Below are 23954 nucleotides of genomic sequence, written 5' to 3' on the forward strand. Positions count from 1 at the left end.
GTGGATGACAAACAATATTAAACAGGAACTGCATGTGAAAAAAGAGACTATGGAAGAGATATAAGGAGACAGGTGAAGAGCAGATGCATGAAGAATATAAGACCCAGGCCAGAAGAGTGACTAGTATGGTGAGGAAGGCGAAAGTGAAAATATGAGAAGAGATTGGCCCTAAGATTCAAAGAAAATCTTATGGAATTTTTTTAGCTACGTGGCCAGTAGGAGGAGAAATAATTGTGGAAGAATGTCATTCTTCCACAATCATTATGGGATGACATTGTGGGATAAAAATGGGAATAGAGTGATTGATGCAGAGGACATACTGGAATTATTCAATGGACAATTTATTGGAGTATTTCATCCTGGAGAAATAGGTTTTAATAATAGAGGGATAGGGCAGGTTCGAGGTTTAGAGGTGCAAGAGGAGGATGTGTTCCAAATACTGAGTACTCTGGATGTCAGTAAAGCTGGAGGACTGGATGGTATTTCATCATGGGTTTTGAGAGAATGTGATAAAGAATTGACAGCTCCTTTGGCCTGACTTTTCAATAAAAATCTGGCTACAGGAAAGGTACCCAAGGAATGGAAGGAAGGTAAGATAGTGTCATTGCATAAGGGTGGTAGCAGACTGGATGTGAAACACAAACTGACCTAAATATAGGTCAGTTTGTGTTTCATTGGTAGTTAAGATATTGGAGAAATTAGTGAGGGACCATATACAGCAATGGGCAGATGAGGGTAATGTTATGTGTGAGAGTCAACATGGGTTTGTTAAAGAGCGCTCCTGCTTTAGTAATATTTTATAATAAAGTGACAAGAACAGTTGATAAGGGAAGGCATATATTGCCTTTTTTTTGGATTTTGCAAAGGCATTTGATAGGGTGCCATATGATAAGCTGATATTTAAGTTGCAGCACATGGGTTTCGATGTCGGGTTAGTCAACTGGAATCAGGATTGGCTGTCTGATAGGTATCGGGGAGTTGTGTATGGTGGAGCAGTATCAAGGAGCGGAAAGTTACAAGTGGGGACCCACAGGGCTCAGTACTGGAACCTGTATTGTTTAAACCTTTATATCAATGACATGGTCAGTGGATTGTAGGGCGATATTCAGTTGTTTGCAGATGATGTGAAGCTGGGAAGGGTTATTAGTCATAGTGCAGATGTGGTAGTTCTGCAAGAGAATTTGAATAAGCTAGACAGATTGGGCAAATGAATGGGAGTATCGGTTTAATGAAGCAAAATGTAAAGTCTTGAAGTTTGGGATACATCAATGGGAGGCTGCATACTCGATTAAATGAGCTGTACTGGAGGAAGTAGGGGGAGACAAGAGATCTGGGGGTGATGATTGATAAAAAATTGAAATTCAGGGAACATATTGCAAAGGTGGTGAATGTAACCCAGTGGATTGCTGCAATACTGAGAAGGATGTTGACCTGCAGACATAAAGTTATTGTTCCATTGTATAAGACCTTGATCAGACCACACTTAGACTATTGTTCTCAAATTTGGTCCCCAGGATCTGAAGGGGATAAATTAACTGTGGAAAGGGTACAGAAACAGATAACAAAGATGGTTTCAGGCCCGTACAATGTTAGTTATGAGGATCAGCTGAGGGAATGTAGACTGCAGAGTTTGGTAAATAGAAGGAGAGGTGATATGATTGAGACTTTTAAAATGTTGAGAGGTAGTTACAGGGTTGACACTGGGAGTTCTTGTGCTTGGTGGAACAGCGGGAAGGAGCGATGACAAGGGGCTATACCTGGAAGTTGCAAAAGGAAACTGTGAGCAAGAGGGTGAGAAGTGGTTTCTTTGCATGGAGGATGGTGAACAGTGGAATGCATTGCATGATAGAGTATTGAGAGCAAGAACGGTCAATGTGTTCAAGGAGTGGTATGATAGACTGTGTTTCTTAGGAAGGATCTCCCCCAATGAGTCTTTTCACTCCATGGAGGCCTGAATAATAATAATAATAAAATTCACTTTCACAGTCATCTGTGTGAAAGTCATTTAAAACAAATTCAAAAGGATGCAAAAATAGTATAGGAAACTATACTGTTTTCTTTGCACAAAAGTATTTAATTAAAAATATTTATTTTATGTAACTATTACTTGCAGGATTAGTGCTTCTGATATTGCAGAAGCTCAATATGAACACAGCTATGGGATTAGATAGCATATCAGCTGATGTATTACAAGATTTGCAAGGAAATTGGCACCACCTTTGACCAGGCTGTTCAATTTGAGTCTCAGTTCTCTGAAGCTGCCAAGAGTGGAAGGTGAGCAAACTGGTTCCACTGCATAAAAGATTCTCCAAGGCAGAAGTTCCAAATTATAGACCAGTCAGTATCTCAGCAGTTCAAGTTAAGGTCTTGGAGAAGTAGGTAAAAGACAGAATTCAGGACTTCCTCTATAAAGTGTTATATTGGACAGCAGTATGATACTTTATAGGGTAGTTGTAACTGTGTTAGTAATTTACTTCTTTCTTATAGTAAAGTGACAATTGAGTTGGATAAAGGAAATGGCTGCTCACTGATACTTCTGGACTTTGCAAAGGCATTCAAGATAATTCCACATCAAGCTCTGTTGCATAAATTGGAGAAAATGGAGATGATATGAAGCATTTGATTTGGATAAGGTGATCTTTGGATATATGAAACCATGGTATATGGAGATAGAGTCCTGGAGAAGGAAGGTGACTAGTGGCATATCGCAGGACTCAGTACTTCGTTCTCTCTTGTTTAATTTATGCATCAGTGATATATGACATGATTTAAGATGAAATATGCAATTGTCTGCTGATGATGCAAAGCTATAAAGAGCAGTAGTCAATAAAGATGATGTAGAGATCCTGCAGGATGACTTAGGCTTGCAGCATGGGTGTACTTACACTTTTCCTGAGGTTGTCAGGGCCTGAGACACTAGTGCTCTGGGGTCCCTCCATTGTTTGGGGGTCCTTATGCTACTAATCTCTTGGGACCCTAAACATGGTGAAGTTTAAGCACTTTGGGATGAAGAGACAAGCAGTGCAATATATTGAAGGAGCTAAACTGCAGGAATTGATAAGATGAGGCCTGGGATATGGCATTTATTGTTGACTGGGAGTTGAAATTTAGAGAATATATTGCAGAGGTGGCCAAAACAGCGCATCAGGTTACATGGATATTGAAGAATACACTATCAAGCAGGGATAAAGAGGATACTATTCCCCTTTATAAGTCCTTATCTGGACTGCTGTGTATAGATCTGTTCCCTTTGAATTCTGCGGGTTATGAAGTTAAGAGAATCCAGTTGCAAATGACCAAAATTGTGAGAGGCCTGTGGAGTGCTTCTTATTGAGAATAGATAGATTGAAGGTTTGTGGCCAGAAAGGCAAATAAAAAGGGACGGCCATCAGGTCAGCAAAGTGGTTGATATCAACCACTGGGGATTGATGTGGCTATCCAAGGGGCCGATAAATGTCTAGGGGTCAAAAGGGGGAGGTCAATAAACACCAATATTATTGATAACATTTATTCACTTAACACGATTGGGGTCGATGAGGGATCAAGGATCCATGAATGGGTCACTGGTCTAAAAAGTTGGCCAACCCCTGATATACATGTATTTAACCATTTAAAAAAAATTTTCAATGGGCACCATCACCCTAACATCTCTTGTTTCTACTTCCAGTAATGCATTCCCACCAATATAATAATAATAATTATTATTATTATTTAGGCCTCCATGGAGTCAAGAGGCTCATTGTGGAGGACCTTCCTAGGAAACACAAAGTCTATCATACTACTCCTTGAATTCATTGATTGTCCTTGCTTTCAACACTCTATCATCTCCTGCTTCCCACCCTCTGTGCTCCTTGGCTTGTAGCAACATCCCACTAAATATCCTGTCTTGCCCACCTCTACCTCACACCATATGCTTTCAAAACCATTAGTGTCACTGCCTTCCAAAGCCTCCACTCTAAGAGGGCGTAAGTCATCACCTATCATAAGCAGTACTCCACCACTGCGTTTTCTCTTCCTATCCTGCCGAAAAATGCTGTACTTCTATTCTTGTTATCATTATAACATCTTCCATTAACCACATCTCAGAGATCCCAATAATCTTTGGCCAGGCTGATGCCATCAATGCCACCAATTCATCTCCTTTATTCTGGATACTCCTGGCATTAGTATAAAGCATAAAAAAAAAGCGATGGACTGCATTTGAGTGGTTATGGTGTGAGTCGCTTGGAGAGACTGCTGCTGGAAGGTAGAGAAGTGAATAGAGAGAATAAATCAGATCGAGAGGGGAGTGATGTGGAAGAGCAGGAGAGTAAGACAGGAGAGATTGAAGGAGTGGAAATGAATGTGGAAGTGAGTGGTATGAGTATAGAAAATGAGAGAATGGGTGAGCAAGAGGAGCAGGGAAACGGCGAGGCTCAGGGTGGACAGGGATACACAGCATGAGAAAGGTGGATGCTCCAAGAGGAGGTGAGAGAATGTGTAGGCAGGAAAGTAATGGGATGATCAGGGATCAAAGGGAAACAGATGGAATTGCAAAGGGTTCTAAAATGAAGAAGCAGAAAGGGAAATGGCCCCAGTCCAGCATGGAGAGATCACATCGAGTGAGTGGTATCAGTGGAACTAGCTGTAGATACAGAAATGAGTTGTTGTGTTTGTATACCAATGCTAGAAGTATAAGAAACAAGGCGGATGAAATGGTTGCACTAATTGCGTCTGTGCACCCAGAGATTGTCGGAATAAGTGAGACATGGTTAGATGAGGATGACATCCTGACAGGAATAGAGATGGAAAGGTATGATGTGTTTCGTGAGGATAGAAGGGGTAAAAAGGGAGGGGGAGTGCTATTGATGATAGAGAAAGAGTTATGTCCATACAAGGTAGAGATGCAAGAGGGAAATGGGGCCAGTGGTTTTGAGGCAGTATGGTGTGAGATAGAGGTGAATAGAATCAAATACTTGGTGGGATGTTGTTATAGACCTGGTAATGTGGATGGTGGTGATAGTGAAATGTATAGTCAAATAAGCCAAGCAAATAAGAAAAGGGTGATCATTATGGGTGATTTTAATTATGGCAATATAGACTGGAATGAAGAGATAGCAACTGGAAGTAAAGAAAATGAGTTTCTTGAGTTTTTGAGGGATAACTACCTCAGACAGTATGTAACAGAGGGCACAAGAGGATTAAGGGTCTTGGATTTGGTCATCTCATCGGAGGATGTAATTATCAATGAGGTATCAAATCATCCACCAATTGGTGAAAGTGACCATGAGGTGATTACTTGGGTGGTTGCCAGCAGTGCAAGGACCCCTGTGAAAAAAGGGTATATGTGGAACTACAAGGGGGGGGTGATTATGAAGAGCTCAGGAGACAGCTTGCAGGTGTAGCATGGAATGAGGAGTTAGCTGGAAAAGAGATCAATGCAGCTTGGGGGATTTTCAAAAAATATTTAGTGGATGCAATGTCTAAATGTATACCACGGGTGAGAAGGTTAAATAAGTTAGGTGTGAGATGGATGAATAAAGAGATTAAGCATGCAATACAGAGAAAAAGGGCATTGTGGAGGCAGCATAAGAGAAGTGGAAGTAACCAATTTCATGAGTTCTACAAAGACCAGGCAAGGAGAGTGACTTGGTTGGTGAGAGTAGCTAAAGAGAGGTATGAACAGCAGTTAGCTAATGAAGCTAAAAAGAATCCTAAGGAGTTCTTTCGATATGTAGCCAGCAAAAGAAAGAATGATTATGGAAGGATGACATTGATTTGAGAAAATGGTATAAAGACAGCTGTTGCAGAAGGTCTGGTGGAGATACTTATTGAGCAGTTCATAAAGGTCTTTCAATCTTGTGAATGTGACTTCATGGAGAGATTGAGAGCAGTTGATGATGGAGGAATAAAGACTGACTGTAAGTGAGCAAGAGGTGTTTGGGGAGTTGAGTAAACTAGATGTAAATAAGGCTGTGGGACTTGATAATATATCACCGCGTATTCTGAAGGAATGTGCCAGAGTGTTGACACCTGCCTTGACATATTTTTTTAATACGAGTCTTGCACTTGGTCAAGTCCCTAAAGAGTGGAAGGAGGGCAAGATTGTGCCACTTCATAAAGGAGGTGATCGAACTCAAGCATCAAACTATAGGCCTATCTGTGTGTCAGGTGTTGTGGTTAAGTTGTTGGAGAAGCTTGTGAGAACTAGGATCCAGAGTTGGGTTGACAACAATGGTATAATCTTTGATGGACAGCATGGATTTGCTAAAGGGAGGTCGTGTTTTAGTAATCTACTTACTTATTACAATAAAGTGACTGCTTCCTTGGACAGAGGAGAAGGATACACAGTAATATACTTGGATTTTGCAAAAGCTTTTGATAGAGTACCTCATGATAAGTTGACAGTCAAACTAGAGCAGATGGGGTTGGATATTAGATTAGTGCATTGGATTGGAGACTGGCTATCTGATAGGTATCAACAAGTTGTGTATGGGGTTGCAATATCCAGGAAAAGGAAAGTCACTAGTGGAGTGCCTCAGGGATCTGTTTTAGGGCCATTACTATTTAACTTGTATATTAATGATATTGGCGAAGATTTGGATGGAGATATTCAGTTGTTTGCAGATGATGCAAAGTTGGGACGAACCATAAAGAGTAGTGAAGATGTTGTGGCCTTGCAAGAAGACTTGAATAAATTGAGTGATTGGGCAAGCAAATGGGGATGCGAGTTCAATGTTGCAAAATGTAAGGTTTTAAAATTTGGAAAACAAAGATGGGATGCAGAATTTATGCTTGGTGAGAATATATTGTTGGAAGTAGAGGAAATAAGAGAACTGGGAGTGATAGTGGATAAGGATCTAAAATTCAGGGGACACATCGCCAAAATTGTGAAGACAACACAAAGACTTCTGGGAATGATGAGGAAGACACTGACGTGTAGAAGTAGGGAGATTCTTGTTCCATTGTATAAGGCTTTGATTAGGCCACACATGGACTATTGTGCCCAGATTTGGTCACCTGGTTTTCAGAAGGATGAAGAGATGTTGGAAAGGGTGCAAAGGCGACTGACTAAGGTAGTTTCTGACCTCTGGAATGTCGAGTATGAGGAAAGATTGAAAAGTTGTAATTTGCAGAGTCTAGTGGAGAGAAGGAAGAGGGGAGATATGATAGAGACCTACAAGTTGGTAAGGGGTTGTTATAGGATCAATGGTGGAGAAGTTCTACAGAGAATAGTGGGAGATCAGGGGAGAACAAGAGGTCATACCTGGAAACTGTATAAAGAGGGTGTGAGTAGGGGAGTGAGAGGCAGGTTTTTTTCGTGCAGAGTTGTGAATGATTGGAATGCCTTGCCTGAGAGTGTGGTGTCTGCAAGGAGTTTGAACGTGTTTAAGACCCGGTATGATGAGATGTGTGTGAGATAAAAGGACCTCCTAGATGAGTCTTTGACTCAATGAGGTCTTGTTTTAATAATAATAATAATAATAAATGTCACTGCTTCTATACCTATCATTATCCCCTCTTGACTCTACTGGACTCAGTGCTACCTGATGTCGTCCCCTTCCCCAAAGCACTCATTCCCACAAGAGGCCACCCTTGCTACCACCCACCTTGGGAATTCTAGTTTCAGAAAACAGCAATCTCTCTAGATATCTAGGTCCTTCCTCATTCAAATGCAAGCAGTCTTTCACATACAGCTCCTTTATTAGTGATATTATTAAGCAGATATTATTAGTGAATTGTTTGTCAAGTGTTTGAATTCCATGGAATCATTACAGGAGGATCCCATAACTGACATGGAACATATCCACATTCTATAATAGACACAGAAGACATTCCACCTGATCATTATACGGCATAAGAAAAACATAAATCTTATGTCCTTACTGTCTGCATTAATTAATTAGCAACTTATATATATATATATATATATATATATATATATATATATACACACACACACACACACACACACAACACATGACAGCAGGACACAAAACCTTTAACAATAATGCCATGTCTGTGGGCAAGTGACGGGGGGGGGGGGAATCTGTTAATATGTTCCTTGAAAAGCGTTACATTGTGGGAAACAGTATACGGATGATGGGGATGGATGTTCTAAAGAATTAAAGGGGTTGGGGGTAAGTTGGCTCAATAAATCTGAAGAGGAACTGTGCATTCTCTAATGATTGGAGGAAAGTGATGGAACAATATGCCACTGGTGGAGCAGCATCCATAAAAATGCAGAAACAGAGCATTTATGCAAAAGACACTGATGAAGTTTGTGAGAGAGAGTGGTCATCTATTAACTGGATTTTCCTCTTCTGAGTGGCAACTAAGGGAGGTGTTTTGGAAATTGGGATTTATAGTGTTAGGAGTTGTGAAAGTGAGAAACAGTGTTTTGAATAAAATATAACAGCAAGTTTTGTGAAAGCTGAGGAAGTTATGGATGTTGTGTGTTTCTGACAGGATGGGCTACACGTAGGATGAATAAAGAGAAAAAGAAATGGTTCAAGGAAAGTATGGAAAAGTCACATCTAATAAGTGGTATCAATGAAACTTGTTATAGATACAGAATGAGCTGTTATGTTTGTATACAAATGCTAGAAGTATAAGATGAGGGAAAGGCATATACTGCCATTTTCTTAGACTTAGCGAAAGCATTTAATAGGATGCCACATGATAAGCTGATATTTAAGTTGCAGCACATGGGTCTGTATGTCAGATTGGTCAACTGGATTCAGGATTGGCTGTCCGATAGGTATCAAAGAGTTGTGTATGGTGAGACAGTTTCAAGGAGGTAGAGGGTTAAACAATATAGGTCCCAGTACTGAGCTCTGTGGGGTCCCACAGGGCTCAGTACTGGGACCTATATTGTTTAACCTTTACATCAATGACATTGTCAGTGCATTGCAAGGGGATATTCAGTTGTTTGTGGATGATGCGAAGCTGGGAAGGATTATTAGTAATAGTGCAGATGTGGTAGCACTGCAAGAGGATTTGAATAAGCTAGATAGATGGGAAAATGAATGGGGATGTCAGTTTAATGCAGCAGAATGTAAGGTCTTGAGGTTTGGGACACATCGATGGGATGTTGCATACTCTATTGAAGGGGATATACTGGAGGAAGTAGGGGAGACAAGAGATCTGCGGTTGATGATTGATAGAAACCTGAAGTTTAGGGGGCATATTGCAAAGGTGGTAAAGGTGACACAGAGGATTGCTGCAATAATGAGAAAGACAGATGACCTGCAGAGATAAAAGGATTATCATTCCGTTGTATAAGTCTCTGATCAGACCACACTTAGACTATTGTTCTCAGATTTGGTCCCCAGGATTTGAAGGGGATAAATTAACTGTGGAAAGGGTATGAAGGTGGATAACAAAGATGGTTTCAGGACTGTACCGTGTTAGTTACGAGGATCGGCTGAGGGAATGTGGACTGCAGAGTTTAATGGATAGAAGAAGGAGAGGTGATATGATTGAGACTTTTAAACTGTTGAGAGGTGGTTACAGGGTTGACATTGGGGAGTTCTTTCGCTTGGTTGAACAGCGGGAAGGAGTGATGACTGGAAGTTACGAAAGGAAACTGTTTGCAAGAGGATGAGGAGTGGTTTCTTTGCATGGAGGGTGGTTGAACCACGGAATGCATTGCCTGATGGAGTGGCGAGAGCGAGAACGGTCAATGAGTTTGATTGGTATGATAGACTTTGTGTTTCTCAGGGTGGGGGGACCTTCCCTCGATGAGTCTCGATAGACTTTGCGTTTCTTAGGAAGGACCTCCCACGATGAATGTTTAGCCTCCATGGAGGCCTGAATAATAATAATAATAATAATAATAATTAAAAAAACAACAAATGAAATGGTTGCATTAATTGAGTCTGTTCACTCAAGAATTGTTGGAATAAGTGTGACATGTTTGGATGAAAATGACATCTTGAGAGGAATAGAGATGGAAAGGTATGAGTATTTTGTGAAGATAGAAAGGATAAAAAGTGGAGGTGGAGTGCTATTTATGATAGAAAAAGAGTTATGTCCATACAAAGTAGAGATGCAAGAGGGAAATAGTGCCAGTGGTTTTGAGGCAGTATGGTGTGAGATAGAGGTGAATGGAATGAAATACTTGGTTGGGTGTTGTTATAGGACAGGAAATGTGGATGATAGTGACAATGAAATGTTTAATCAATTAGCCATGCAAATAAGAAAGGGTGATCATTATCAGTGATTTTAATTATGGCAATATAAACTGTGATGATGAGATACAAACCAGAATTTAAGAAAATTAGTTACTTGAGTTTTTGAAAGACAACTACCTCAGGCAGTATGTACAGAGGGCACATGAGGATTGAGGATCTTTGATTTGATCATCTCACCAGAGGAGATTATAAATGAGTTTCAAATCATCCTCTAGTTGGTGAGAGCGACCATAAAGTGATTATTGGTTAGTTTCCAGAAGTCTGAGGACCTCTGTGAGGAAAGGATATATGTGGAACTACGACTGGTCATTATGAGAAGCTCAGAAGACAGCTTGCAGGTGTAGCATGAAATGAGGAGTTGGCTGGAAAGGAGATCAATGATGCTTGGGTGATATTCAAGAATTATCTAGTAGAAGCAAAGTCTAAATATATTCCAAGAGTCAATAAGGTATGTGTGAAATGGATGAATGAAGAGATTAAGCATGCAATACAGAGAAAAAACGCATTATGACGGCAACATAAGATGAGTGGTAATAATCAATTCCATGAGGAATACAAAGAACAGGCAAGGAGGGTGACTCAGTTGGTAAGGGTAGCAAAAGTTCATTATAAGCAGGAGTTAGCTAATGAAGCCAAAAGAAATCCTAGGGAGTTCTTTCGATATGTAGTCAGCAAAAAAAATAATGATTATGGGGATGACAATGATTAGAGAAATGATATAAAAACAACTGCCGCAGAGGATATAGTTGAGATATTTAATGAGCAGTTCATAAAGGTCTTTCTTCCTTGTGAATGTGACCTCATGGACAGTGAGAGCAGTAAATTAGGAGAAGGAGAGACTGACTGTGATTGAGCATCTGTATTTTGAAGGAATGTGCCTAGGACATGACATCGGACTTGACATATTTGTTTAATATGAGTTTTACATTGTTTCAAGTTCCAAAGGTGTGAAAGGACGGCAAGATTGTTCCACTTCATAAAGGAGGTGACAGAACTCAAACATCAAATTATAGACTGTGTGTCAGTTGTTGTGGTTAAAGTATTGGAGAGGCTGGGGAGAACCAGTATCCAGAATTGGATTGACAACAGTGTATTATCTTTGATTAACAACATTGATTTGTTAAAGGGAGGTCATGTTTTAGTAATCTACTTAGGAACTTGTGCCCAGCCGCCATGGAAGAGATTGGAGCCTTACCACGTATTTATCTATAGTCAACCATGAAACACACCATGTCACAATATGAAGTTAGAGATGTGGTTGAGTCCCTTGCAACTATCAGCTCCTATAGCTACAGGAAAGAAGAGCTTGAAACTGCGAGGAATTGTAAAACGAGAACTATCAAAGGTAATATATGAAGATGATGTCCTCCCCCCAGGAGGATATTCTTGGATGCCCCCTCGTCTGAAAACCAGGTGAAATCTCTTGAAAATAGTAACATGGAATGTCAGGACACTATGAGATGGGCAGATTAGGCAACTTAATCCAGGAATTAAAAGTAATGAAGGCAGATATTGTAGGTGTCAGTGAAGTGGACATATACAGGCATAATAAGAAGACTTACATCTTAACGGAGTAGCACTCGTTCTAAGTGATAGAATTGCAAAATCACTACATGGATGTTGGCTCATACACAACAGAATCATAACAGCCAAAATAACTGCACAAACCATTTAATTTATATATTATTCAAGAATATGCACCAACCCAAGATCACCCAGATGAAGAGAGTTGGAACAGTTTTATGAAGACATACAAAATGCAATCTCTAGTGCTAAGTCAGATGATATTATTATAATGATGGGCAACCTAAATGCAAAAGTGGGTTCAGAAAAATTCTCATTCTGCATGGGTAACCAAGGGCTTGGAATCAGAAATGAAAAAGGTGAAAGACTGATCCAGTTCTGTGAAACCAATGACTTAATAATTGCAAGCACATTTTAAACATTCTCCTAGAAGACTATATATATGTAAAAGCACTGGAGACATCTATAGAAACCAAACAGACTATATAATAAGCAAAAGATTCTGAAATGTGATAACACAAACAAAAACATCCTGGCACAGACAGCCTGGTTGGATAGCATATCCGCTCTCCAGCCTAAAGCCTGCAGGTTTGAATCCCGCCATGGGCATGGATGTTTGTGATTGTCTGTGGAAATACCAGTGGTGGTCGGCAGTAGATGCCATTGGTATAGTGTGGTCAGTTGGTGATTGAATGGTAGAGATGGAGCTGTACAGCAGGTGCCCTCCCTCAATGAGTTCTTGGACTCCCTGGAGATGCCAAATTATAATAATATCAGACGACAACCCAGTGATTGCAAAAATCAAAACAAAACTTAATATCCAAGCCAAACATTTATAAGAGAAACTTATAACTCACTCACTTAACAACCAAGAAGTTAAAGACTGCTTTATAAAAGAATTCACAAAATCCCTTAACAAGTCTGACATCACAACTCACGCAGAAAATAGAAGACTAATTGATAAAATTAACATGAACTGGCAAACGTTAAAAAATAGCATCAACGAAGCAACAAACTACACTTCCACAGTTAAAAAGGAAAAAAGAATAAACCTTGGATAAATGAAAAAATCTTAAACTTGATGGAACAAAGAAAAAAGTTAAAGAACAAACCGAATATAAAAGCATGAACAAGAAATAATAAAAAGAATGCAGAAAAGCCAAAATTATACTATTTATTTATTCTTCATAGGAATGGAATAAATATACAGATATAGAAAACCTTGATAGTAAGCATGGAAGCAGAGAAATGACAAACAGGACAAATAAAGTAAATCATGCAAGTGTCATTAAAGACTCAAGACCACATTCTAATGGATAAAAAAATGAAACCATGGAAAAATGGGTTGGATAAAAGGAAAATATATGAACAACAAAGAAATAAAATTCCTGAACAGACAGATTTAGGACCATCCATTCTACTTTGCGAAGTTGAAAATGCCATCAGTAAACTAAAACCACATAAAGCTGCAGGAATAGATATCTTAGAAGAAAGATTATGTAGTTTTTTGTAGATGATAGCATATTGCACTCCTCCCTTTCATTTGATAAACCTTACCCTACACAACTCACTTCCACCCACAGAACATCAACCACAATTTCCCTTAATGAAGAGGTTATCTCAGCCTCCAATGGGGCTCAGATAACCTCATCAACTTCAACATTAGTAAAACCCAGTTCTGTCTTATTTCCCACAAAAAAGAACCATTTTCCTCCAGTATTATTTTTGATAATACTCAAATACCCAGACAAGATGAAATTTCTCTTCTCGGAATTACCTTGACATCAGGCCTTTCCTGGCATAAACACATCACAACCATTGCATCCTCAGCTTCTAAAAAACTAGGCTTTCTCTTTTGCTCGAGACATTACTTCACCTCAAAACAGCTGTTAACCTTATACAAATCCCAACTCTGTCCAGCTATCGAATACTGTTCTCGCAGGAGTGGAGTTCCTAAACGCACCCTCAAAATGCTTGACACAATACAGAAGAGAACAATTAGACTGATAAATGATCCATTTCTCACCAACTCACTCCCCCCCACTTTCATATAGACGTTTAGTCACTGCAATTTGTATATTCTATAAATATTTTGATGGAAAATGTTCATCTGAAACATCATCAATAATTCCTCCACTCTATACAAAGCCCATTGGAACACGTATAGCTGCTGCCCCAACATCCTCTCACAGTGCACCTTGAAACCCGCAGAGCAAGTTTCTTTTAATCCTCCTTCATCCCTGCTACTGCTGTACTGTGGAACAGTCTTCCCCCTGATGTATTTTGTATTTCCCAAGGAATACAATATACATGCTTTTAAATTGAATGTCAATAAGTTTCTCCTTTTTCATCCTACTACCCATATATGGTACTAAAGTACTATAGGTTGACAAGCCAACCTCTCGTATATGGACTCAACATAAAAAAAAATAAAATAAAATACAAGAGGACAATTAGAATCAAAAGTTTTCTTATGTTATTCTTGAAAGAAATAAAAAACAAACATAGAAATAAATGATACACAAAATGGCTTCAAGGAAAATATAGGTACAAGAGAAGGTATTTTCAACATCAGAACTATCACAAAAAGATGTTTAGAAAAACAAAAAGATATGTATCGCTGTTTCCTAGATAACAAGAAGGCATTCAACAACGTTCGACATGAGCGCTTAACTGTGGAGACTCGTTAGTACGAGGTGTGTTAGTAGATGATTTGACAAAATCGTACCAACCTGGTGCGACCATAAAGGACGTAACTGCGTCTATTAGAGAGCAAAAGGAAAGGGTGAAAGAAATGATTGTTGTGGCAGGTACGAATGATTTGAAAGGAGATAAAATGGAAATGATAGAAGACCTGAATGAATTGTTTGAGGTAGCAAAAGAAAAGAGTGAGAGAGTTAGAATCTTTAGTCTTTTGCCACGGTATGACAGTGAAATGTTTAAAAGGAGGGCCATAATTGCGAATGACTTTATGCGTGGGTTATGTATGACGAGTGGTGTGGATGTGTGGAGTGAGTTTGATGGGCGAAAGGATCTATATAAGATGGATGGCTGCATTTGAATGGTTACGGTGTAAGAAGACTTGAGAAAGTGTTGCTGAATGTAGTGGATGTGCAAATTCAGGGAAACTAGATTTGTTAAGGGGGGGGGAGTAGATATACAGTCCTTATGGAGGCAGTTGAATGTAAGAATGAATATAATATGCCAGAGCAAATAAGGACAACAAATCTGAGTGGGATTGTTAATATAAGGCATCACGGTAGGGTTGGGGCTAATGGGGGTCTTAAATTCATGTACACTAATACTAGCAGTATTAGGAATAAGAAGGAAGAGTTTTTGGCCATGGTTGGCACTTCCAGACCACAGGTTATAGGTATTAGTGAAACATGGCTGACTGTAGATGATATAACTAGTGGGATTGAATGTGATGGGTATAGTGTGTTCAGGAATGACAGAGAGAATAAAATGGGGGGAGGAGTATTGTTGATGATAGCTGATGAGCTCCAGCCAAGGAGAATAGAAGTTGAATTGCAGGATAGAGAAAAGAGCACATTTGAGGCCATTTGGTGTGAGATTGCGGCAAGCAGAACTAAATATACAATTGGGTGCTGCTATAGACCACGTGATGGAAAAGATGGTGGTGACAGTATGCACAAGCAAATAGAAGAAATGAGTGGAAGGAGGGTGATTATTATGGGAGATTTCAACTATGGTCGCATTGATTGGAGTGAGGAGAGGACACACGGAAGGAAGGAACTGAATTTTATGCGGTTATTAAGGGATAACTATCTGCAACAGCATGTAATGGAAAATACTAGGGGTCAGAGAGTGCTTGACCTAGTAATTACATCTGAGGATTTGGCTGTAACAAATATGACCACATTGCCACCAATCGGTGAGAGTGATCATAGGGTCTTAACTTGGGAGGTGGCTAAAGGTGTAGAATTTTCAATTAAGACAGGGTACATGTGGAATTATCGGGCTGGAAAGTATGACAAGCTTAGGAGTTTGATTGGTTCAGTGCCATGGCATGTACAACTGCAAGGACTAGAAGTTGATAGTGCATGGGAGGTAGTTAAGAAGTGCTTGCATGAAGCAATGGCTGACTGTATACCTAGAGTCTGAATAATAAATCAAGTAGGGGTTAAATGGATGAATAACACCATTAAGCTTGAGCTGCAAAAAAAGAAACAACTATGGAGGGAATTTAAGGAGAAGGGTGACCGGCAGGCACATGAACGGTATAAAGTGCAGGCCAGAAGGGTGACGAGTGTGGTAAGAAAAGCAAAAAAAGGATTACGAAAGAACATTGGCCATGCAGGCTAAAGAGAATCCTAAACAGTTTTTTAGATATGTAGCAAGTAAAAGGAAAAATGTACATGGCAGATTGATTTTAAAGAATGCCGATGGTAGGGAGGTAACTGAATCAGTTGAGATAGTTGAGTTACTGAGTGAGCACTTTGCAAGAGTATATCATCCAGGTGGTGACATTGCAGAAACGAATAAACCAGTAGATTATAAGGGAATTGTGGTTAATGAAGTGGAGGTGAGTAGTCTATTGCATAACCTCAATGTCAATACATCTGTGGGATTGGATGGTATACCAGCTTGTGTTGTACGAGAAGCAGCTAAAGAATTGTCAGTACCCTTGACCATTTTGTTTAATTTGAGTCTCGGGTCTGGGTTAGTCCTGAGCGGGTGGAAAGAGGGGAAAATAGTTCCACTGCATAAAGGTGGTTCTAAGACTGCTGTTGTAAATTACCGACCGATTAGCATATCAGGAATCATTGTCAAGGTCTTAGAGAAATTAGTCAAGAAAAGAATACAGGATTGGATAGATGAAAATGGGATATTGTATGGGGGACATGGTTTTGTGAAGGGTAGATCATGCCTCAGTAACTTGCTCACGTTTTATAACACAGTGACGGCTGAACTGGATAGGGGTAATGGGTTTACAGTGATACTACTGGACCTTTCCAAGGCCTTTGATAGGATACCACATGGAGCCCTAATCAGTAAACTGGAGCAGATGGGGATAGATATAGGGTTGGTGAGATGGATAGGAGGGTGGTTGAAGGAGAGATATCAAAGAGTGGTTTATTCAGGAGTGGAGTCTAAAAGACGTCTTGTGACTAGTGGAGTGCCATAGGGCTCTGTTCTTGGACGACTGCTTTTCAATTTGTTCATCAATGATATTGGAAAGGATCTGAGAGGAAGTGTTCACTTGTTTGCTGATGATGCAAAGTTGGGTAGAGCAATTGTGAGTGCACAGGATGTCAAAATTTTACAGGATGATTTGGATAGTTTGGAGGACTGGGCTAGGAAAAATGGATGTCAATTTAATGTGGCAAAGTGTAAGGTTATGCACTTTGGGGTGAAAAGAATAGCAGCAGTATATCGCATTGGTGGAACCATACTCCAGGAGATTGATGAGATCAGGGATTTGGGAGTGTTGGTGGATAGGGAGTTGAAGTTTAGGAGGCACATTGCAAAAGTAACTAAAACAGCTCACCAAATCACTTGGCTTCTGAAAAATACTTTAACATGCAGAGACAAACAAGTTGTTGTTCCTCTGTATCGAGCCTTGATAAGATCCCATCTGGACTTCTGTGCCCAGTTATGGGTTTCTTCGTGATGGGGAGGAAGTGGAGAGGGTCCAGAGACGAGTGACCAAGATGATAGCAGGTCTGTGGAATGAACGTTATGAGAATAGGTTGAAGATGTGTGGGTTGCAGAAATTGGACGATAGGCGAAGGAGGGGTGATATGATTGAGACATTCAAATTACTGAAGAGTTTTTATAAGATTGATCCAGAAGATATTTTTGAAAATATGACAGGTGGTGGGAGGACTAGGGGCCATGCATGGAAGCTGGGCAAGTGCGTGGTTGACAAGGGTGTTAGAGCTAGGTTATTTACTTGGAGAGTGGTAAATGAGTGGAATAAGCTTCCAGAGTCTGTTGTGGGTGCTACGACGACCGTGAATGAGTTCAAGGCAAGGTATGATAGATACTGTGTGAATGTTGAATAGTTGTTCTTGACATGATGTTAGGGCCTCCCTCGATGAGTCTGTCGACTCCTTGGAGTTTCCCGGAACAACAACAACAATAATAATAATAAAACTGAAATGCTTCCTAAAATAGGCATGGGTGGAAAGGACTAGGCCAGTGGTGTCTAACTTTTTTCCGCTTGTGTACCCCTTTTAAACCCACTTCTATAAATTGTACCCCTTGTTTTTTAAAATAGCTGTTTTTAAATACTGACATTTATTGTTCCAAAACTAATGTTTTTCTGCCATTAATGATTATTTTTCATTATGGGCATGGCAAACCCAAGGTACCAGATGCAGGACCATGTCTTACTTCATGTAATATACATCTGTTATATTATTCTGTAGACTGGTCCATCCCCTTCTTTCTTTGCTTCTTTCTCCTCTCCTTCCTCCTTCTCTCTGATGCTATTAGAGTATTCGAGGGCTAGGGGTCAATCTTTCCTATCTTGCTAAGTCATTTAGTCTTATGCAGCCACCGAAGGAGGCAAGCTAGCCTCAATAGGTACCGGTCACAAGCCCAGATAAATGGTGAGGGTTGATGTCAGGAAGGGCATCCAGTCGTAAAACTTCACTGACAGCTCTAGCTATGATATGAGTCAAAGAGAAAATGATATAAGGGCTAGGCCGTACCTCTTAAGCGATGCATAGCCACATCGCCCTACAGCTGCGAGAAGTGGATGAGGGCTACTGCATCAAGGGCAGGTGCGGTTAAAGACGCGAGCCCAACAGGTGGAGAGGATGTTGCGAGTGGGAACACTGAATGTTAGAAGCATGACTGGAAGGGGAAGAGAGGTGGCAGTCATGATGAAGAAGAGGAAGTTGGACATTTTGTGTGTGCAGGAGACAAGGTGGAAGGGGGGAAAGGCAAAGGAACTGGGAGATGGATATAAATTGTTCTACTCTGGAGCGAATAACGAGGGAAGAAATGGTGTAGGAATTGTGGTGTGTGGCAGAATGAAGGGCGAAGTACTGGAAGTGGGTAGAAGGAACGACAGGATCATGCAAATGAAATTGGGTCTTGGAGAAGTGCGGATGGTCATATTATGTGTATATGCCCCACAAGTTGGCTGTACAGCAGAGGAGAAAGATGAGTTCTGGAACGTGTTAGATGAAGAAATGAGGGAACTGGAAGAAAATGAGATGGTGATTGTCGGAGGAGACTTGAATGGACACATAGGGAGACAGAATAGATACTGTGAAAGGGTGCATGGTGGCCATGGAGTGGGAATGATGAACCAGGAAGGAGAGAGGATTGTGGACTTTGCAGTGGCGTTTGATCTGGCAATTGTGAACTCGCTTTTCTACAAGAGGGAAGAACATTTGATAACATTTAAGAGTGGTAACAACAGTTCACAAATTGACTACATTTTGACTAGAAGAAAACATCTTAAGGTTGTGACAAATTGTAAAGTAATTCCAACAGATCAAGTGGCACAGCAACACCGACTGCTGTGCGCAGACTTTAAAATAAGATTGAAGATAAGAACCTCTGGAAGCCATGGGATGAAGACAATTAAGTGGTTTCGCTTAAAAGAAGAGAGTGTGAGAAATCGTTTTAGGGAGAGGGTGTTAGAGAGGATTTCGGATGGACTGGAAAGTGTACAAGATTCGTTGAAGCACATTCAAAAGTAATCCTGAGCTGTGCAATCGAGGTGCTTGCTGAGACATCTGGAAAGATTAGAGTGCAGAAGGAGGGTTGGTGGTCGAATAATAATGTACAAGTGGTAGTGACAGGTAAGAGGAAGGCAAAGCAGAAGTGGGATGAGTCAAGAGTGGAAGAGGACAGAGAGGTGTACAGAGAGAGAGAGAGAAAGCAAGAAGCCAAGAGAGTTGTGGCACAGGCGAAGGCTATGGCATATCAAGATCTGTATGATCAATTAGACACAAAGGAAGGACAGAGAAAAATTTAACAACTAGCGAAATGTAGAAATAAAGCAGCAAAGGACATCTTACATGTGAGGCAGATCAAAGACGCTAAAGGAAGAGTATTATGGAGGGATGTGGACATAAGAAACAGATGGAGAATATACTTTGAGGGACTTTTGAATGAGGAAAATACAAGGACTCACAGAGAAGATGGGCAGCCTTCTGAAGGGATCGTGCAGAACATCAATAGAGTGGAAGTGACGGAGGCCATGAAGAGGATGAGGCATGGAAAATCGGTGGGCCTCGACAGGATTCCAGTAGAGGCATGGAAGGCACTGGGGGAAGAGGGAATTGACCTGCTGTTGGACCTGTCCGTGAAAGTTTGCCAACAGGAAAATATACCCGAGGAAGGGAGGGAGAGTACTTTTGTCCCCATCTACAAGGGTAAAGAGTGTGCACAAGACTGGAAAAATTACAGAGGAATATGTCCCACACAATGAAAATCCTAGAAAGGGTTCTTGATGGAAGATTGAGGAAGGAGGTGAAAATTGCAAAGGAACAATTTGGCTTCTTGCCTGGTAGATAAACAACAGATGCTATCTTTGGGTTACGGCAGATGATGGAAAAGTTTTGAGAGAAACAACGGGAGAAACATCTGGCATTTATTGATCTGGAGAAAGCATACGATAGAGTGCCAAGGCAAGAAGTCTGGAGGTGTCTGAGGGAGAAGAAGGTTCCGGAGAAATATGTCAGGTTGGTGCGGGAGATGTACAGAAATGTGAAGACAAGTGTTCGGACCTGTCTGGGACAGACAGAAAGTTTTCAAGTAACAGTTGGCTTGCATCAAGGGTCAGCATTAAGTCTGTTTCTGTTTAACATTGTGATGGAGGTGGTGATGGAGGAGGTGAGAGAAGATGCGCCTTGGACAATGCTGTATGCAGATGACATCTTGCTGTGTGCAGATTCAAGAGAAGAAGCAGGAACTAAACTGGAAAGATGGAGAAAAGTAATGGAAGAGAGAGGTATGAGACTGAGCAGAAGTAAGACAGAGTATATGTGTTGCACAGTGGGCGGCGGCCAGGAGACAGATCTGGAGCTGGAAGGAAATGTCATCAAGAAGGTGAGGGACTTTAGATACTTAGGTTCAACAGTGGAAGAAGATGGAGGAGCTGAGAAGGAAGTGGGATGCAGGATACAAGCGGGTTGGAGGAACTGGAGGGAGACGGCTGGAGTGTTATGCAATGAGGGTGCCGATCAATCTGAAAGGCAAAATCTATAGGACAGTAGTGAGGCCAGCTATGACGTATGCTATAGAAACTGTGGCCCTGAGGAAAAATAACATCAGCAGGATGGAAGTAGCAGAGATGAGAATGCTTAGGTGGATGTGTGGTGTGACCAGAAAGGATCGTCTGAGAAATGACTATGTGAGGGGAACAGTGAAAGTTACGAACTTAGGAGAGAAGATACAGGAAGCAAGGTTGAGATGGTTTGGTCATGTGATGAGGAGGGAGGACGAATATGTGGGAAGAAGGGTCATGCAAATGGATGTGCAAGGAAGGAGGAAGTGTGGGCAGCCAAAGAAGAGATGGAGGGAGCTGGTAGAAGAGGACTTGATGATGAAGAACTTGGATGTGGTGACAGCCCAAGACAGGAGGATGTGGAGGAGACTCATCATGAACAGTGACCCCACTTAAGTGGAAGAAGCTGCAGAAGAAGAAGAATGATTATTTTTCATGTACTCCTGAATGGCCCAGCATGTATCCCAGGGGGGGAGGTAAGAGTACCACCAATTGGGAACCGATGGATTAGGCTAATAGCTAATCTCTACTGGGAGCAGATTGCATCTTTGAAAGTAAATTTGAAAGTAAATGGGAGACCTCAGAAGAATTTCCAGTTCAGAAAGATGTGAGACAGAGCTGTGTCTTGTCTCTGATTCTCTTTAACCTATAAATAAAAGAAATATTTAATAAAATTAGTAACTTTAGTAACCAAAAATGCACATCAATATAAAAGGAAATAAACTAGAACAAGTGCAAACATACATATATATACCTCAGACACTTGAATGCAGAAAATGAAAGGACAGAAGATGAAATTAGGATTGAAATTACAAGGTCAATTTTCTATAATATGAAAAATCTACCATAATTAGAGAATTAAATCTGAAAAGAAAACTAAGAATTTCCAAATGCTACATATGGTCCACATTACTACATGTACTAAAGACATGGACACTTTCCAATCTGAGTGTGAAAAAACTGGAGGCCTTTGAAATGTAGATACTGAGAAGAATTATGAGAATATCATGGAAAGACAAATGAAGATGTATTTGAGATGGTAGGTGAAAACAGAAGGCTGATAAAAGAAATTAAAAAGAGAAAAGAAAATATAGAAGAATGGACACATCTCTCATATGAGGAATGCAGCAGAGTGGCAGAGAATAGGAGATGGTGGAGACACATAGTAGCCAATCTCCTGGTGGGAGAGGATACCTTACAGGACAGGATGATGATGACAGATTGACAATATGCGGACTGCAGATCCTGGTTAACAGAAGAAAGATGGCTGACATGATAAAGGGCTATAGAATTCTGAATGGGTGCTTTAGGATATCATCTCATGAAAATTTTTTGTTATATGGAAGGTGGGGAGAGAACACGGGGGAATTCGTGGAAGTTTAAGTTTGTTTGGTGTTAAGAAAGGAACTAGATATAGATTTTTCTCTCACTGAGTTAGTCAAACAGTTTGTCTCTTGAAGTGGGAAATGCATCTAATGTGAATAAGTATAAGAGAGGTATGACTGATGGTCTGGGTGATGTACAGCCTCTCTCGATGAGTCACTGACTTCATGGAGGTCTCAGATAATGACAATTAATATCAAGTAACATATTTATTTCACTTGATATCAAAATGTACATTTTCACAAGAACCGTTTGTTTTACTTTTTGCCTAAGCTCTATATCATGGTAGACAAACACCATGCGCTTGTATTCAAAATAAAAATTATTATGGTTGGTAGGAGATTTATAGCAAATCTGAAAAGCTAGATTTTGCTTCCAGAGTGAGAAGTTGGCTTTAAAGAAGCATAATAATTGTTCGCCAACATGTTATAAGCTACAACTATGTAAACGACGTAGAAATTATAAAATAGAAAATTTATAATGTTTGAGCTATTTCTTTCACGTAACTGAAAAAAAAAAAAAAAAAAAAGGCAAATTACAACTAGCTGTAATCTATAAAACTGAAAGCTCAGTTTAAACTAATCTTACTTCAATAGGCAAATATCCAAATGCCATTCCAGTCAGTGAATCATACACACATAAGAAGTTTTCCAGATGCAGTGCAATACTGACAGAAATTTATGAATCTTGGTACAATATATTTCAACAGTTCTGTACATTACAGTATTATTCTCTACCATTTCGCATCGAAGTATAAGAGCAATCTTACATTAAACAAGTTACACAAGCTTCTAAACACATGAGCCACATATCTGACGATAAAAATTTAAACGAATAAAAAACAAATAAATAAAATGCTTCGTAAGAATATTAATTTACAAGGTATGTAAAATCAATTTATAGGGTATATACCCAATTTAAAGTAACCCCTATAACATTCTTTAAACAAAAAATGCTACAGCTGACAATTTCAGAGGAATCACAGCTTTTCACATACATGACAAATCCCCCTGGCATCCACAGAGGATTAAGTCGGTAGAAAGAATAAACTAGTAATTAGACACATTTTTAAACATAAAAATATATATGTTCTTTTGAAACAATAGTGCTGATTCCTAGCTCAGGACTGGGAAGGATAAGGACAAGTACTGCGTTTACTAGGAGATCCTTTTGATGTTCTCAGTTACATACTTTTATAATAATGCTTCATAAAATTATGTAACAGAGAGCATTAAAAGAACCTCCAAGTATACCCAGTACTTGTACTTGCAGAATGATTTAAATAAACTGGAAAATATCCATCAGTTTAATATTGGTAAACGGCCGATTTTTTAGTTATTCGGGACGAAAAGCCCGAGTTTATGGGATAAGAAAAGAGATCAACTAATTCGGATTCTCTCAAAGAAAGGGTTAGAAAAAGTTCTCCCAGTCGCTGAACTTATGCCTATCTTCGGTTGGCCTAGCGCAGAGGATGCAAACATCACTTTCACTGAGCTATAAAGGCCTATTCCTTGAATCCATTATCAGATACGACACTAAAGTCGACTCGTAACCAATTCCAGTCATTCGCCACTCTCCAAGAGAAGAGTAGAGTTTACTCCTCACATACTTGCTAACTACACTCTTACTCAAATTCCAGGAATGTACTTTTGTCCTGC

At 40.0% G+C, this 23954-nt stretch overlaps 1 protein-coding gene across 1 annotated transcript in view; it reads right to left on the reverse strand.

Annotated features, from left to right (window-relative positions):
* LOC150103656 (uncharacterized) overlaps window positions 1-23243 on the reverse strand; it is a 104991-nt gene extending 81748 nt beyond the window's left edge. The window contains exon 1 of the mRNA XM_090397862.1: window positions 22885-23243. Coding sequence (XP_090253988.1) covers window positions 22885-22911 — 27 coding nt within the window. The 5' untranslated portion in view covers window positions 22912-23243. The remainder of the gene's footprint in view (window positions 1-22884) is intronic.
* Window positions 23244-23954: the final 711 nt, after the last annotated feature.

This window comes from Typopeltis vanoorti, chromosome 9 (assembly GCF_054136105.1).
Source record: "Typopeltis vanoorti isolate ZY-2024b chromosome 9, IOZ_Tvanoo_1.0, whole genome shotgun sequence".
NCBI classification, from domain to species: Eukaryota; Metazoa; Arthropoda; class Arachnida; order Uropygi; family Thelyphonidae; genus Typopeltis; species Typopeltis vanoorti.